Genomic DNA, 17731 nt, shown 5'->3' on the forward strand with positions numbered 1-17731 from the left:
GTTTTTTCAACATACTATACGATGATTTTTTTTTTTTAAATAGCCTATTCTATGACCTTTTTCATGACTTTTGTCGACATAATATACTATGACTTTTCATGACTTTCTCTGAGAAACTTGTTACTCGCTTTTTCCGACATTCTATACAATTACTTTTTCAACATACCACACTATGACTTTTTCGACATACGGGTAATATGCTATGACTTTTTTTTAAATACTATACTGTGACTTATTCAACATAGAAGCCTATACTATGACTTTTTCATTACTTTTTGTTCAACACACTACAACATCATTTTTTTGACATACCATACTATGAGCTGCATGGTGGTGGTTAGCACTCTGGCCTCACAGCAAGAGGGTCCTGGGTTCAAGTCCCAGGTCAAGTTTCTTCTGTTTGAAGTACTACATACTGTACCGTGACATTTTTTCAACATACTATGACTTTTCCCGTGACTTTTTCGGCATACAACTCTGACTTTTAACAACATATAAACTAGACATTATAGCATAGCATGTCGAAAAAGTAATGAAAAGGTCCATTTATAGTATGCCGGAAAAAGTGATAGTATTTTGAAAAAAGTCAGTTTGTCGAAAAAAAAACGTATGGTATAGTACATCGACAAAAGTCCTGAAAAAAGTGATAGGATAGTATAGTATGTCCACAAAAGTGAGGAAAAAGGTCATAGTATGTTGAAAAAAGTCATGGAAAAAAGTGATAGTACGTCAAAAGTCATTGTAAAGCATGTTAAAAAAAGGCATTAAAAACGTTTGTTTAAAAAAAGTCATAGTATAGTACGTCAACAAATGTTCTGAAAAGTCATAGCATAGTTTGTAAAAAAAAAAAAAAAAGGAGGAAAAAAGTAATAGTAGGTTGAAAAAAGTCATGGTATAGTACGTATAAGCCCTGAAAAAAGTAATAGGTTGAAAAAAGTAATGTATAGTATACTACGGCATTTTAACACTTTTTGGCCATACTGTACTATTACTTTTTTTTTTAATCAATTTTCTGTACATATGACTTTCCTCTTTACAGCAAACTGACTTTCTATGTAATTACAATAACATGCTTCATCAAGACTTACATTAGGAGGTTTTTATGACATAATTACTTTTTATGACATACTATGAAATTTTTTTGACATGCTTTGTTATGACAATACTACATGATGGCTCTTTATCACTTTTTACGACTTACTCCATCCTTACTTTTTATGACGTACAACCTTTGGCTTTTAAGTGAAATTTGATAGTGTACTATAATTTTATGAATCACATCTTCCTCCTGAGTAGATGGAGTTTGCTCAGTAGAATTGCTGTCTGTTGAGTTGGTCAACTGAGAAAACTGCAGAAGACCACAAGGTGCTGCGATTTTCAGAAATTCTAATAACTGGATCTTGAGTTGTTCTTTGAATGGTTTTCTTGAAGAAAATCAGGAATTCCACACAACATCAAAACACAGCTCTAAATCCACTGTCAGTAGGACGCATAGCCACTTAGTCCCTTCTGTTGCTCGAAAGCACAAACGGGAACAAACTGAAGGCCTCCTGAGGGTTTCCATCCACATGTCAGATAGAGAGGCAGCAAAGCACAAATCCACCCACACATGCACACAGACAAGAACAGACAGACAATTAGACAATCAGACTCATTCATGTTACAGTTGGCTCAACACTCCACCACTGTCAAGTACTTTATTCACAATAAGGTCATTTTCTTCTTTAAAAAATCATTTTTAATATACAACACAATTTTTGACAAGACAACTCCGTTTACAGCTAAATTTGAGCTCTTGAGTTCCAGCTTCTCTCATAACCAAAGCAAGCACGTAGATGATGAGGGCAGAATGATGGAGTGAAAGGGACAGATGAACAAGGGTTGAAGTTAGAAGAAAGAATGAGGAAAAGGCAGCAAGAGAGAGAGCGGGGAAATAGAAAGAAGACTACGCTTAGTATGATTTTTGTACTAAGAACCAAAATACGCAAATAAAATGAGAAAATAACAGTAATAAAAAACAGTAAGAAAGTAAGAGTTAAAGAGAAAAAAAAAAAGCAGAGGTCTACCGGGATGCTGTATCCAAGGCAACCTCACATGCATGTCTGTCTTTTTGACGCTTCTGCTCGTTCTGCCGTTTCACAAGTCCACATACACAAACACACACTCACACAAACTTGAGTGTGTGTGCCCCCATACTCCAAGCGAGTGTGCATCTCTGGGGGTTAGGTGGTGGGGTGGGTGGGGGTGGGGGGGTGGAGGCCTGGGGAGAGAGACAGGGAGGAGTGGGAGGGAGCAGGGATGTCATCCCGACACATTTCTCCCTTGTTCACTCCCTCCATCTCTCATCCTTCCCTCCTTTCCTAGAGCCGAGTTAAGAGTCTCTGTCTCCCACATCCCAGCTCCAGTCATCCTCTGTCCAACTGTGCCACTGTGTGTGTGTTCATGTATGTGTGTGTAATATATATATAAATATATATCTATAAGCGATTCCTTATCTGTGGAAACCGGGGGTGGAAAACCGAGGAGCAAAGGCTGCTTTAAGTGTGTATCAAGGGGAGGAAAGGGGAGCTTGTGTCTTATATAAGGTCTAAGTTAATACTGTCATTAGTGTACTTTACAAAACATAAATTAGTAGCAGAAGGTGAACTTCTCTGGAGAGTTGAGTTGGTTCTGTAGGAGGGAATCCTCATCAGTGTTGACCTGTGTGTGCGTGTCTGTGTGTGCATGTCACAGTACTGGCAGGCAATGGGCACAAGCTCAAGAGTCTGTCAGAACGGGCAGGGAGGTGGCGGGGGCAAGGTGGGAGGCGGACAGAGAGATGACGAGGAAGAAGGAGAAGAGATGGGCTCCTTTCCATGATGGACCCATCAGCCAATCAGCCCTGGGCTCCTCCAAGAAAGGGTGTGGTGGATGGCGCCACCTGGGGGGTATTAAAGAGTCTGCAATCACACACGGGTCCACTCAACAAGATAAAACATATAGTCTAAATATATGATTCTCCATGAAGCAAGACAAAGGGGTTTTTACAGAAAGATCTTATCGGTATGTGACTTTGTACCTGCTATCTCGAAATGTAAGTGTAGGTGCGGGAGGGAGACCGTCCCTCTGACTGGCCATTGGTCGAGACGTTCAAGAAGTCCCAGATCAGAATGGTGTCGTCGTGAGAACTGCTGATGATCTGAAACTCATCAAACTGGAGACGAAAAACGCGGCCAGAGTGCTCCTGAAAACACAAGGAATTAAGAGATCAAGTTGACATACGATGCATACGGGCAGGTCACGGACTGTAAAAACAAGGAAGTGCCGTCACCAATGAAACGCTGTGGTTTCAGGTAGACTGACCAGGGTAAAACACCAATGTGAGACTGTTAGATTTTATATTAGAACGGTTTTGAAAGAACAATCGAAAGCAAGATTGACCGAAACGGACATCCCTATATACCTATTTTTTGGTTAATATACTAGACATTTTTTAATGCTCTAAAATACTCTCTTTTTTTTTTTTTACCTTTTAAGGACACACTGTAATGACTTTGTTGTACTTTACTATGACTTCTTAATGACAAAGATTTTTATTATATACAGTACAGCGGTCTTTCATAAAAAAAAAAAAAAAAAAAAAAGGCATACTATGTTTTTTTTACTTTCTAATGACACATGATAGTACACTATGACTTAATGCCACACCATATATTACTTTTTAATGACATATACCACAACTTTTAATGGCATACATACATTTGCATCCACATGTTTCCTCCTCACTAGGAGTGAGGGAAGCTAGCACTAAGTCCACAGCCTCAGGAAGCTCCGAGATCAAGAGATCTGCAAACGTGTTCAACCCAAGCATTTTGAAGCCAACTGTTTGATGACCCGACATTTTTAAAGACATTCCACACTATTTATTTTTAAAGGCACTTTCACAGCACACAACGACTTTTGAATGACATACTGTACTATTACAATTACTTTTTATGGCATCCTATACTATGACTTTTAATATCATAAAATACTATGACTTTTTTTTTTTTTTTTTTTTTTTTTTTTTTTTTTAAATGGTACATTATTCCACAACTTTGTATTACTTTTTCATGACATGCTACACTACGACTTTAGGCATGAATCCAATCACTTTTTAATGCTATACTATACAATTACTTTTTGAATGCATACTATACTATGAGCTGAATGCAAACCGTATGTAGTGAATCAATGTCACTTGAAATCATACACAGTACTCAAGTGAATGCAATCTGTTCACCTCCAACTTGTGCATTAAAGGATTGCAGTTATAACCGGACACCACGGATGGGCAGGTCATAAAAATGCACATTCAGATAAACAGCGGATGTGTTGCGGGTGAATTAACTAATTTCCTCCCATTAATGAGGAAATGTTAATTGCTATATTCAAGTTTCAGAGAATGTGTTGTAGAGAGCAGAGCAGAGCTGCTTGATGTTTTGAGTGGGGCTCAGGTTTCACCTTAAAAACAAATGTATTTCCCGGGATAGTGTGCTTCTGCTCCAGGGGAAAGAAAATATTTGATTTTCAGGAAAAATATGAATCCCTAATGCCGAGGCTATCAAGGCGCACTCTGAAAGAGCGCTGCAAAATGACATTTTAAACAGATAATATTTGAAGGGAGTAGCTGTAGAACATTTTCCAGGACATGTGGATTGGCAAACACACTGAAGAATCGCTCATTGACTCCCCGGATCGGCTCAGCGACGCTGATCAGAGCACTCTGACTTTTATGGCTAGACTATATTAGCCCTATTTTATGATACACTTTGCTGTGTGTTTTTATGGCATTCCATGCTATAATTTTTTTTAATGACAAGCTATACAAATATTTTCTACTCTTCTACTGCGTGCCATGAAGGCTGCAGGCCGACAGAGTTGACTGCAAAACAGCATTGGAAGTTTCCCTTCCAACACTTCTTATCAGGGATTTCTAAGATAGCAGGCAGATGTCTTTATGAGTATAATAAGCAGCTACAAGGACAAAAGTTAACAGTCTGCAATTTTAGTCGTTGATTTCGCCAACTTATCAAGACACTTGTGCATGAGCTCCATCAGTTAGCCATGTTGTTACGGACTAAATCAACTACTACTCACCACTAGAGTGCGCAGACATAATGTGCTGGCAGGGGCCCGTGGGTCCAGGGCTGCCTGCAGGTCCCACACCTTGATCTTGCTGCAGAGAGAAACATGAGACGACACAAGGTCAGAAACAAAATGTCAGTCTTTGCACAAATCTATGTGAGTGTGCATACGAGACTGACCCGTCGTAGGCGCCGCTGACAATCCTTTTGTTGTCGAAGCGAATGCAACGCACCAGCTCCTCGTGACCTTCCAGGACTCGCAAACATGCCCCACACTCTATGTCCCATAACCTGGAGAAAGAGAACCCTTAGTGAGCACATGAGGCATACTGTCCCTACACTGTAGTTTTATTTGAAACAACAACATTTGAGCACAGGGTAAGTTTTATTTAACAGTCATGATACCAATCGTTTTTGACCGACTGGTCTCACTTGTACATTAAATAAACTTCTTGAAACAGTTTTCCTTCATGCATCATGTAGTATTTATATCCAAAATGCAACATCACTTAAACCATGCAGATCTTTAATCTCACACGTACCGGATTGTGTTGTCGGATGAGCCGCTGACCACCAGACGATCTCTGTACTGTAGACATGCAATGCCCCTCTTATGACCATTTAGAGTGCGCACAAACTCACAGGTGCTGGTGCTCCATACCTACAAGAGGGCATCACAGAAGGCTTTGTGAAACAATGGAGCTTACCAAAAAGAACACGTTGAAACCAGTTGGCGGATTAGAAACAATAGAACAAGTTTGATACTTCTACACACCGACACATTGTGCTGTGAATTATAAGGACTATAACAGAAACCTGTGGGAATATATAAATAATCCCTGTGAGCTCTAAACCTTTTTGTACCAACAACATTTCATCAAACTCTATCCAACTATCACAAAAATGTTCCTCTAGGAACCACCTCCTCAGCGCTCGTTACCTTTATGGTACGATCCCCTGAGGCGGACACAATGTATTTGTCATCAAAATCGACAACGTTGACAGCAGCCCGGTGTCCCACAAGGACACGACGTAGGCTGATGTCTGTCGGAGAGGCCATGTCCCAGACGGCAATTGAACGGTCCTTGGAGCAGGTGACCATAAGGCCGTTGGCGAAGCGCAGGTGAAGAACTGCTTCGTTGTGGTGGATCAGTGTGTTCAGTACCTCACCCGTTGTCACCTCCCACACCCTACAGAGGATTAGGGTAGAAGAAGAGGGATGAAGGAAGAGACAAAAACAAGCGGGAGAATTGACATGGTGGTGGAATGATGAGGGCAAAGGTGACAGAGAGAGGAAAAGAAAGGCAGGAAGGAAAAATGGGGATGTGGAATGAGAGGGGAGGGGTGTGAGACAAGGAGGGTAGAAAAAGGGGTGAGAAAAGTGGAAAATGATAGGAGGAAGGGGTGAGTAGGAAAGAAAAATTAAATGAGGACAGCGGGAAGATGAAAGAAAAGAAAAGGTTGAAGAAGGAGAGTGGAAAAGAAATGTAACGGGGGTGAAGGAAAAGGGAAAACAATGGAGAGAGAATAATGTTTATTAGTTTTACAATGGAGAGTAACTCAAGAGTTCACACATACTGTATGAACTGCCTGTGCGTGTGCACACATGCATACTTGCACAGACACATGCATGCACGCACACAACACACTAAGAGGAGTGGCTGTGGAGAACATGTTGCTGAACTGCACACTGCAGAATACACTGGAAAAGCTGACAACAAAACATACAAACAAAGTGCCCGTCAAGCTGTTGCTAAGGAAGTGAAGTCACATTTTCCTTGGATACTGCCCAATGAGTATGGCCGACGTGTGAAGTAATAAGAGAATTAATGTTGAGCTTCTGTGTGCAGGAGCCAAGCAAGCCTCAACATACACACACTGCAGGTCTTTAAACATAAATTAAACACATCCCACTATCGCTAGTAATGCTAGTAAATCTGACACACTATGAAATAATATATAACATTTATATTACATAATATGTATTATATTTAACATGGAGCAGCAGTTTTGCTCATGACTGCATGCAAAAGGGACTAAGCATACAGTATGCAAAATGATACGTCTATAATGAATGTCTATTTTAAGCATTGCAACTATAATGAGCGTGGTGGAATATGGTTAGAAAAATACATCTTACTTTGTGAATCAACTGATGTTGAAATGTTTAATATTTTATTTTCCAGGATTTATAGTTGAAATCAAATCGCACTGTGTTTTGTATCGGCAGGTTTCATGTCAGGCAGCGATAAACACAGCCACCGTTTTAGATGAAAAGAAAATGCCCTAAATGTAAAATGTGTCATCTCCTCATACAAAAAGTAAACAAAGTTTTGTACATTCTTCAGATGCTCGACATTTTAAATAACTGAACAAAGTGACCAAATTCATACCTGTAAAATAGGGTATTAAGGAAGAGTGATCTTATTGAAATATATCAATCATACACATTAAGTGTCATCTCTGCTTCTAAAAAAGGTACATCTTACGACTATTCTCCTATATAACTAAATAATACGTTACTTATTATTTATTAACCCATTAAGGCGGGCTCACACCGGACCGAAAATCGGCGTCTTTGAGAGAGTCGGCGTCCGTGACATGAGTCTCCTTGGTGTGGTCGCTCGAATCGGCCCACGTCGGCGTTCATTTCAGCCGATTCAAATGTGTAATCCGCCATTCGAGTCGGTCATTCTTTTACCATTCTGATTGGTGGAGGCTAGCAGCTTGACTAGCGAATCAGTGAAGCCCGGAAGTGACGATGGTAAACGTACCAGATAACCAGTGGAATCGAAGAAGGTGGTCTAGAGAGGACCGCCTACTTCCGGTTTTCGTGTTTTTTGGCCCACAATACAGATTAGCGCCGCCTGTTGTTTTGGAGACATTACATCTCGCGCAAGCGCGGAACGTATGGCGTCGGCTGTAATTCCGTAGGTGTGAACCGCCCATGTCGTTGTTCGAGTCGGCCATATTAAGTAGCCGACGCCGAATTTACCGACGCGAGTCGGGCAGTTCTTCCAGTGTGTAGACAGCATTAGAGAGATGCTGCATGTGTTAGTCAATCTATAGTTAAAGCCAAGACATCAAGGTTGCCATTGACAACCATTTTGAGAAGTTGGCAATCACTTTTAAAAAAGTAGGAGGAACAAAGAGTTGTAGAGACATTCACATGTTATCAATGATACTGTGACCCCCCCCAAAAAAAAAAAAAACTTGTGGAACGCAGCAGCGTGCACCACATCACGTGAATAGGAACAACCAATCACAGCTAGTCAAATGATTTTCTTTCATACATAAATATGAATCTACAGTAGAGATATCGAGAAGTGTATCCTTTTAGTGCAGGGCTACACAGAGCTTTACGGTCCTTGGATTGTTTTACTTGCTTCTGATATTGCCGTTGTCTTTACGGATACACCTTAAGTGGGTAATAAATCCCAAAAGAAAGCTGCATTAGTATTGATTTATAACACGAGTACTATACAGTTTTTAACATAGTATTTCTTTTGGTTTCATAAAATCAATCATCTATAGATACCCATCTAATTTTTCTCTCAGTTTGTTACCAAAGTGAAGCATTTATGTAGTGTTTTAAACAAACAACTAACTTTTGATCCAAGCATAGTTGGGTAGTAAATCCCCTAAATCATCCAAATGAAGCCTAAAAATTAGTTGGGTTTTTTTTCTTCAAATATTGCCAAGGCTGGTGGTCCTACTTCACAATAGAAGAATTGTGTTCTTCAATGTGTGCCGTACCTGACAGTTGAGTCAGAAGACCCGGTGACGATGACCCTCTCATCATACTGCAGACACAACACCGATCCTGTGTGACCGGTCAGTATCTTCAGACATTCCAGAGACTGCTTATCCCAGATCTATCATGAGAAAGGACAGCAGCAAGAAGAAATGGGAGAAGAAGAACAGTGAGGAGGAGGGAGACGGGATGAGGAGACAGAGAAAGAGGAAAAAATAAATGGGTGTGAAAAGGTTGCAGATTTGGGTCATGCTAAGAATGGCGTTTTTTTCGTTCATGCCCCATTTCCCCACAGCGGCGCTGAGCTCCGAGTATGTACGTAAGAGCCATTCAGCATGCTCCTGGGTGTGCGTCAGACTCCTCCAGAACAATAACGACAAATCCGCTCTTCTCCCCCCTTCATCGTCCCCTCCTCTTCATCATCTCCCCCTTTTGCCAGGCCAGACAGATAAGTGGAACACACAACAAGTTTGGAGCTGAGCCCTTTTATCCTATAATTCACTCGTGTTCTGTCTCAGTGTCTGCTGGTTTTGCTCAGCGCCATAGACAATAAGATGGTAAGCCATACTGAGCCTTAAGAAAAGATTCAAGTCATAATTACACAAACCCAGGTAGGAAGAAAACAACCACACACACAGAATATGCATGTCTTTCTCACAGACAACACTTCTGGCTCTCACAACTGCTAGTTGTTAAGCATACAAATGGGATAAAAGTTAATTACTTCTACGTGTCAGTTTGAGGCAGTGGGGCAGACTGATGCATGTCATGTTTTCACAGCATCAGCAGGAAAAAAAAAAGGAAAGGAAAATATAATCGTATCATGTTTAAGTTCCTTGTATGTATTGTGTAAGCAGTAGAGGTGTAGTGATTGCACAACTATCCAGACTTATCAGTTAAAATTAAATCATAAATGGGCTTTGCAGCTGCCGCTTCGAGGTTAAACTGTTTTTATTTAATTCCATTACTATTTTTCACACTCAGGCTCTAATTTAAATCAAACACAAAGTTGAGACTACCTTGCCCTCGACTTAGTGGTGGGCCAAGACATATCCTGTGTGGGAAATGTGGAAAGATACCGTGCAATGTCCAGTGAAACAACAATAACTAACCTCACTCATTACTTTGCAATCAACCCCCCCGATCAGATACGTGCCTGTCTGTATCAATTTCACCCCTAAAAGGTTATGTCCTTGCCAAGTAGTGAACAGTCATCTTCAGTGTTAAACAGATATTAGGAAATCATTGATGTCAAAACACACAAAGAATTGTATTGATTGCACAGACAGGGACATCCTACTTTAGGAAGTATCAGTGGCAGAAACTTGACAATTATATGACAATCATTAGAAAGTAGGGTTGTCAAAAGTATCGAAACTCAAAAAAGTATTGATACTAAAATGTTGTATCCGGATACGATACTCATTTTCAAAAGTATCGAAATTAAGTTAATTTAGTTTTTATCAGGCTTGCCTAATATTTACAACCTCAAAATATTGTTCCAATTGTTATTGTTTATTTTATTTATTTATTTTTTGCACTACCTCAGACCTGAAACTTGTTATTTTTGCATTTTTTTTGTTAATAAAAATATTTCTTTTAAATTTTGGGGTCTTTTTTTCATCCTTGTGGTATCGAAAATGGTATCGAGTATCGAATATTTTCCTGAGTATCGGTATCGAGTTGAAAATTTTAGTATTGTGACAACCCTATTAGAAAGTCTACTGAAAGCCCTGCATTTTCCATATAACCCTATATTTGATATTAACCAATACATATGCTAGGAAAAAAACTAGCCTAACATTACATTAACCATTGTTGTAGCATGTATTAATAAACCTAACAATGAAGGTGTGAATAAAGAATAAATACAGTCTAATGATTCTTAATTACAAAAGTTCTGATCAGTCAATATAAGTGGTTTTAAATATGAATAGCCCTTTAGTGACTGTTTGGACTGAAACACTCCTTAATAATTCACTACATATTTACAAGTGGATAGGCAAACTCTTTAAACATGCATTAGGATCAGTGTATATGATGGAATAATGCATTAGAGCCTGTGCCAAAATCCTCCACCCTGTGGCCCCCAGAAAGAGCCTGTTTGGCTGGCCACAGTGGCAAAGCCAAAAATAAAGTGGGCCAAGTTGACTGTCAATACCCACCTTGATGGAGTTGTCCCTAAGGCCACTGATGATCTTGTCATCGTCGTACTGGAGACAGTAAACCCCTTTACTATTTTCTGAGCGACACTGAATCCTCTGCAAGTTGTGTCTGCCACATCGCCAATTTGCCTCAATAGTCTGGAGAAAGGAGGGAGAAACGATAAGACAGAAGGCAACCATAGGCAGAGAGAGGCACTGTGGTTCAAAGTTACTGTCATTTGAATAAACAGCAACACAATTGCTTCAACTGTATTATTTAGCTAGAAACATTAGTAGAAAAAAAACTGCTGAAAAATGTATTTATATAAAAAAATCTACGGTCTGATCACCAATCGGCACAAGACGTACTATATTCTATCCCTGCAGAAAGCAACAACAACAACCATGAAAATAAAGTGATGCAATAATGGAAGCTGCTACCTACTGTAGTCAATTAGTGGAGTCTACAAAAAAAGTCAATACTGAAGTACATTCCATTGCCTCTTACCTCTATGTCTTGGATGATCTTGGGATAAAGGGAGTGATAATAGGAGTTGGGTGGGACTTCTGACGTGCGGTTCTTGAACAGATATTTCTCCCTAAGGGGAAGAAAAATAGAAGAATGACAGCTGCTTTGTATCCACTGTTATTTTCATCTACGATATACAGACTGTAGTTTAGCCGTGGTCTGTGTGTGGGGGAAAAATATAATCTGGAGCTTTGTTTACCAGTTGCTATTGAAAAAAATAAAAAATTATCTGTATCGGCCAATATGGCTTATTGACAGTCGTTATCAGCTGCACAAACACGTGATCAGATGCACATTTCTTATCCACTGAATTTTGTGTTCCCTTGCATCCCTAGTGTGTAAATGGTTCCGTTTCCATTCTCACCACTGGTGTCTCTCAGACAGCCCTTTCCAGAGAGGGTCAGTGCGGACCATGCGTTCAATGAGCTTCTTCCAGAGCATGCCCTCAGAGATGACCCTCTGCCACTCCTTACACACCAGCTCTGCCGAGCACAGCGAGCGTGCATCCAGGAAAGACAAAATGTTCTCCGCTATGTGATCCAAGCCTTGGGCTAAAGGGAGGAAGAGAAGTGGCTGAATGAGTGTTTGCTGAAAAATGAATAGGATTTCATCTGGCTGGTTTATCTGTGCCTGGAGTTCTTTTTTCTTTTTAGTAAGTAGTAAGTAATCCATATTTATTGGTATTTGATTAAATTTTGTATGCCAAAATTTGACAAAGAAAATGAATACAAAACCCTGGGTGAAAATATCAAGCATATCATTTGTTTGTTGTTGTGTTCATTAGAAGGCCTTATTTACTCTGAACTACAATTATGGTCCTCATGCGGCGGGACATGCATCAAAATCACTCTCTTTTTCTTTTTTTATATATAAGTTCAGGGCATTTTTCAAACAAATCTTTAAAAAAGGATTTGTCAACTCTACAGTCAAAGTGCAGTCAGGAAAGATGGAGCCGACACTGGAGTGGTTGCTACTAATCGTTGCATTTATATTTATATGTACCTGGCAGCGCAGTGATGAAGTCCCTCTGCAGCATGGGTTTGAGGTAGGAGTTGATGTGGCCGTGCTGGTAGTGGCACATGCGGGAGATCAGGCGCTCGACAAACTCCACCTGGTCGGCCTCCGACCACTGGTCAAACAGGGCGATGCAGTGTTCCTTCTCCTTCTCGTAGTTTCCCTCTGACGGGCGCTTGCGGGATCCCACGACAGGACCATTACTATGCTGGAAATTTTGAAATAAAGCATTTAAGTTCAAATCAGATTACTTCAGTCAACTAAAAACAGTATCACTTGAATTATACAGTATACTGCGAATTCAAAATAAATCATACAATTGCATATAACAAAAGCCTATTCTTACACATTTAAAACACTGTTCATTTAAATATACCAAACTGTAGGCATGGATACACAATAGGGACACACACACCTTGAGAACTGTGTTCTTCTTTGGCGACAGATCGTCCACGAGGTTCTGTGACTCCATCCCTGACGTGTTCTGTAGAACAAGAACAAAACAAAGACAAAGTGCGGGTTACTTTTATTCTCCCTGCATCTGTGTCAAAGGCACTGTGAGAGCCAGGGAAGCGTGTGGACAGCGCTGGACACAAGAGTGCCACAAACACAGCCAAGGAAGGTTGTGCACGCACAAACACCCGTGCATACACACACATATGGAGTTGAAGAAAAAAAACAACAACTAAGCACTGCAACAAAAAGGAATCTATTCGCTTGCTCATCTGTGATGTGGGCTAAGTAGTCTGGACAGGAAATTAAACTGCAGCATCTTGGGTATGTCACTGGCAGTAGCTCAGGCATGGCTGTAATGAAACTAAAATCAGATAGTGGTCTTGCAGCATAGACTGGATAGAAAGAAAGAAAAAATCCTGGGAGGTATCCGGTCCCACCCATTTGTAGCATGACTTAAGTCTGTACCGTGTTTGTAATGCAAGGACTTGAGTCATTTCAACAACAGGGCTATGGCACAAATCACTTATCGACAGTAATAGAGTGAGATGCTGACCATTTAGTCTGGTTCTTAACACTTAATATAATAATATTAATAATAATAATAATAAAAACATGTAAATTAAAGACAATGAGTAGGTTATTTTCTTTATAGCAACTTCTTTGAGGGTCAAGTGCAATATCAACCAACATGTTCATAGGGGGCTTCATCTGTAATGGTTTTAGATGCGACTGAAGACAGCAGATGTTTGGGGACCACCTTGAATCAACATAACACACTGTAAAATCATCATTTTCACCAAACAGACATTTTTCTTGAGGTACGAGGACTCTTTAAAAGGATATGTTGCAAACTCCATAAATTAGCACGAACAGCACACACAGAGCACATCTACATATGAAACATACCGAAAAGGGGATTATCTGCAGGTAAACCCCAAAGTTCTTTTGAAACAAAGTATATTCCCTGTTCGCTAATTTGTCAAAACTAATCTGGGGAAATGGGACGCACAATGCCTTTTACCTGGGACAGGGTCACTGTCATGGTCAGTCTTTGAAAACAGCTAAAACGCTAGAATAGAGGCGTATCTATTTTAAAAGCCTGTATGTTCATTTTTCTCTGAAGACCTAAGAGCTGCCATTGGTGGGCTGGACCTGGGGACATCTTTCAAACAGGATTACTAAATATGTAGATATTCTTTTTTTATGCAAAACCCAAAACTTACTTAAGAGCGGTTCCGTGTTTTGGTCAGTTTATTTATCCTTTAAACTTGGTGATGCTGCTACATATAGAGAATAAAACCAACAAAGAACACATCAGTGGTTGGCCCTAACACAACCACACAAATAAACAAACGGTCAGGTACCAAGACCAAAGCAGACAAGACAAAGAAGCCAGAATGGGCTTGCTGGTGTTGATGACCATGCAGAGGAGAAGAAGACAAGGAAGGAGAAATAAAAACAGACAGACCAGGTTTGGCCAGGCAGGCAGGCAAGCAAGCATGTAGCCTCTCAGAGCTTGAAGGAAGACCCCCCACCTCGGTCCTCACACCTCCAGGTAGAAGGGGTGAAAATGTTACTCCTCATTGCAGGGTTTTTCTCTGGTACCTCCTGCATCCTTCCTTTACTCACACCAATTTACTGTGGAAATGGTCTTCTATTCAAACTAATTTTTAAAGTTTTTTTTTTCTTTACGACACAATCACTGTTTGACTTCTTAATTGTTCGAGGACCAACAAATGATTTGACAGGATTATAAAAAGGAAGTCAATTACAGTTAATAAAGTTACAATTCTGTGTGAAGTAGAAAGAGTTTGAAGATGCACCAGAAAAGAACCTAAGAGCAGTGTGCTTTCAACAGGTAGGAAAGGACAACGGAAGGTGAGGAGGTAGGAGGGTGAGGGGGCGATAGGGTGCTACTCTGCACCAAGGTGGTATGAGGAGTCAGGTGGAGTGGGCGAAGAAAAGTGAAGGGTGAGGTGATGGCAAGGGAGGAAGGGAAGGGAGAAGAGGAGGAGCAGCAGAATTAAGAGGAGAGACGCAGAACCTGGTTGTGAGCCCGGGTGGAGGGGATGCTCTGCAGGCACCTGAGTGCACACAAACTCTCAGCCACCGAGGAGCAGCCCAGCCAGAGAGAGCGAGGCACAGAGCACTGTGTGAAAGAGAGAGAGGAAGGGAGGAGGAGAACGTAGTGGACAGGGTGAGGGAGGAAGAGAAAGGGAAGAGCGAGAGACCAGATATGGGAAGTAAAGGAAAATAGGAGGTGGGTTGATGAGGGGAAGTTGGGAGGAGGAAACCAAAGGAGATGAGTGAATGGATGGATCAATGAATGGACAGATGGATGGAAGTAGTGAGGAGTTGGTGAGGAACAGGACAGGTCGAGTGTGAATAAGTGTTGAGAATATACAAATAATGGGAAAATAAATAAATAAGGTTTGGTTTGAAATTGAGAGGAGGTGGGTGTGTAACCATTCAAGGTGGGGAGAGAAGAAGGGAGGGGTGGGGGATAGTGAGGGGAAAAACCAGTATTAGAGCTACACACACATTGGCACAGTGAGCGCAGGAACACACACTCCTTCACACACAAGATACAGACTGATAAACATACACACAGAAGCATTATTAGACATGAACTGGGTGGGGAAGTAGAGGAGAGGGAGGGGCAATGGGACAAATTGTCAAGATTGTCACTCTTGTTTTGACAGAAACCCCACCCACTGTTCTGCCATCCCCACTTTCATGAGTGGTTAGTGAATAACACTGGGACAAAAAAAAAAAAAGAGGAGAAAAATAAAAATAAATAAATAAATACACAGACACAACCAGACAAAATTCAAAATGTGTTGTAGTCCTGTAAGATTACGGTCCCCAAAAACCTGCATGAATGTATATTTCCTCCATTTTATATTTGTAATCATTCCTGAGTGAGAGGAAATAGAGATGATGCACAAATGAGTCCATTGGCTAACTACATGTGGTCAGATGAATTACTTTTCATACAATGACAACAATAATATTCTCAACCAAGTAAGCCATAGGGTACGTGCTGTTTTCAATCTTTCTAAATATTTATTTTAACTAATAGACAAATAAAAACAAACAACCAATAATAATTTAATATCTCTGAACTTGTTATTCGTAGTCTGTTAAACGTCTGTAGTAATAGTGGCTAGGACCCTGTAGCAAAATAGACACGAACTGCTCACTCAGGCACGTTTGTGTCGCACAGGTTTGGTTCATGTCCATTTAACTCCATTTCTACTAAACAATCAACAAGATAGTAACGTTACTTCCTAGGCCTAATCTGCTATGTCAATAGCAAATATGGCAATGCAATGGATTAGTTTGGTTGAACAACTGTGCGGTATTTCAGATATGGAGTACAAAACGACTGGAAACTAATCCGTGTGTAAGTGAATTGACAAAACACATTTGTGCCTCATCTTAATTGGCATCTTCCTTGAGACCACTTCGACCCCTGTAATGTTAATGTTGGCTATTACTAAGCTAACGTTAGCCTAGCTGGCTAGCTTTTCAAGACAGCGAATCATTTCACAAGAAAACGGTGTCACACGTAAACCTAATCTGACAGCATAGAGGAGAGCAATATTATAAAGACAATTAATGTTTGTGGTTATCAATAGAGCCTTTTTCAGCACTGCCCAGCTGACTGTTTTTGTATGGTAATGGATGTCAAGAACACCTAGCATTATTAGCATGCTAGCTATTAAGCTAATTGCTACCTCGCTAATCGTGGTAAAGCTATGTGAATGAAAAGGCAATACACTTCCTTCTACGCACTTTGAAAATATAAACAGAGAACCAGCACATTATAACGATTTTAGCAACTTTCTGTTGTATTGTGAAATCGATTTTACTTTCCCACACATATATGATCATATAGGTTGTCGTAACATAAACTACATAATAGAACATTGCCGTAAATTTATGTGGTCCATCGCCTTCTAGCTTGTGTTAGCTGGATGGCTAAGTATCCGACGGGCCCAGTTAAAGTGGCGCAGCGTCACCGCAGTGAACGCTACCCCGAGAATCCTCGGCTGTCTTCGGCCGACGACCGAACATAACCCTTTCAGTTCGCCGGCTGTTTACTCGTTTTAACCAAAACAACACCCTTATTACATTTATCAGCGGTAGAAATCAAGGTCTTGATCATTAATCCGGCCAGCCCGCGGAGCATTCTTAGCAAAATGCATCGATAATTCCAGGCCCTCCTTCTGTTTTCTGGTCCCCCCCTCCTTTCTCCTCCACCTCTCCCAACAAGCCGCTTCAGCCCATTTCGGCCGTCGAATCGAGCCTCGGCGCTTCCCCCAATATAAGAGTGATACTGAACACTTCAGATGTTCAGGATGTCATAACAAAACGAATCTTACCATCAGTTCCAACGTTTTGTCCTCCATCTCCGGCTCCATGTTGACGATCCCCCCCGAAACTCGCTCTGAAAATGGAAACCCAGCCCTGCGTCGGCGGCCCGCAAATGCAGAGACGTCATTCACTTCGCTCAACCACACGGCTTTGGTAGGGCAGTGTCAAAAGGGTGGGTGGGGGGATGGTGACGCCCATGCGATGAAAAACCCGCGCCGATTGGACAGATTTTGTCAAAAGGGGCGTGATTGTATAGCTTAGCTTTTTATTGATTGGTTCACCGTGCTACCAAGGCTTCCCCGGTGACTCCCCCAAACAAAAGGGCAAATGGATGAAGATGCTGTTGCCA

The 17731-nt window shown here is 40.8% G+C and overlaps 1 protein-coding gene across 2 annotated transcripts; it reads right to left on the bottom strand.

Moving 5' to 3' along the window:
• Nucleotides 1-1660: 1660 nt before the first annotated feature.
• fbxw11a (F-box and WD repeat domain containing 11a) lies at nucleotides 1661-17539 on the bottom strand. Of its 2 annotated transcripts, XM_084009294.1 has the most exons (14): nucleotides 15608-15634; nucleotides 15047-15151; nucleotides 12962-13030; nucleotides 12535-12754; nucleotides 11897-12083; nucleotides 11512-11602; nucleotides 11025-11162; nucleotides 8862-8980; nucleotides 6046-6295; nucleotides 5648-5766; nucleotides 5286-5396; nucleotides 5119-5197; nucleotides 3059-3223; nucleotides 1661-2920 (listed from the first exon to the last, which is right to left on the bottom strand). In XM_084009294.1, the coding sequence occupies exons 1-13, from the start codon at nucleotides 15617-15619 to the stop codon at nucleotides 3062-3064; spliced, it is 1662 nt and encodes a 553-aa protein (XP_083865420.1). In that variant the 5' UTR covers nucleotides 15620-15634; the 3' UTR covers nucleotides 1661-2920; nucleotides 3059-3061. The 2 variants fall into 2 exon arrangements, with proteins under 2 accessions (XP_083865420.1, XP_083865421.1); XM_084009295.1 differs by lacking the exons at nucleotides 15047-15151; nucleotides 15608-15634 and adding an exon at nucleotides 17391-17539.
• Between the last annotated feature and the right edge of the window lie 192 nt (nucleotides 17540-17731).

Source organism: Eutrigla gurnardus, assembly GCF_963514095.1.
Source record: "Eutrigla gurnardus genome assembly, chromosome: 5".
NCBI lineage: Eukaryota > Metazoa > Chordata > Actinopteri > Perciformes > Triglidae > Eutrigla > Eutrigla gurnardus.

Coding starts and splice junctions, on each gene's coding strand:
- fbxw11a (XM_084009294.1), bottom strand. Junction 6,296..8,861: donor TCTTCTGACTCAACTGTCAG/GTACGGCACACA, acceptor AATCCTCTGTAG/GGTGTGGGAGGTGACAACGG. Junction 5,767..6,045: donor CAGGGGATCGTACCATAAAG/GTAACGAGCGCT, acceptor GCCCTCTTGTAG/GTATGGAGCACCAGCACCTG.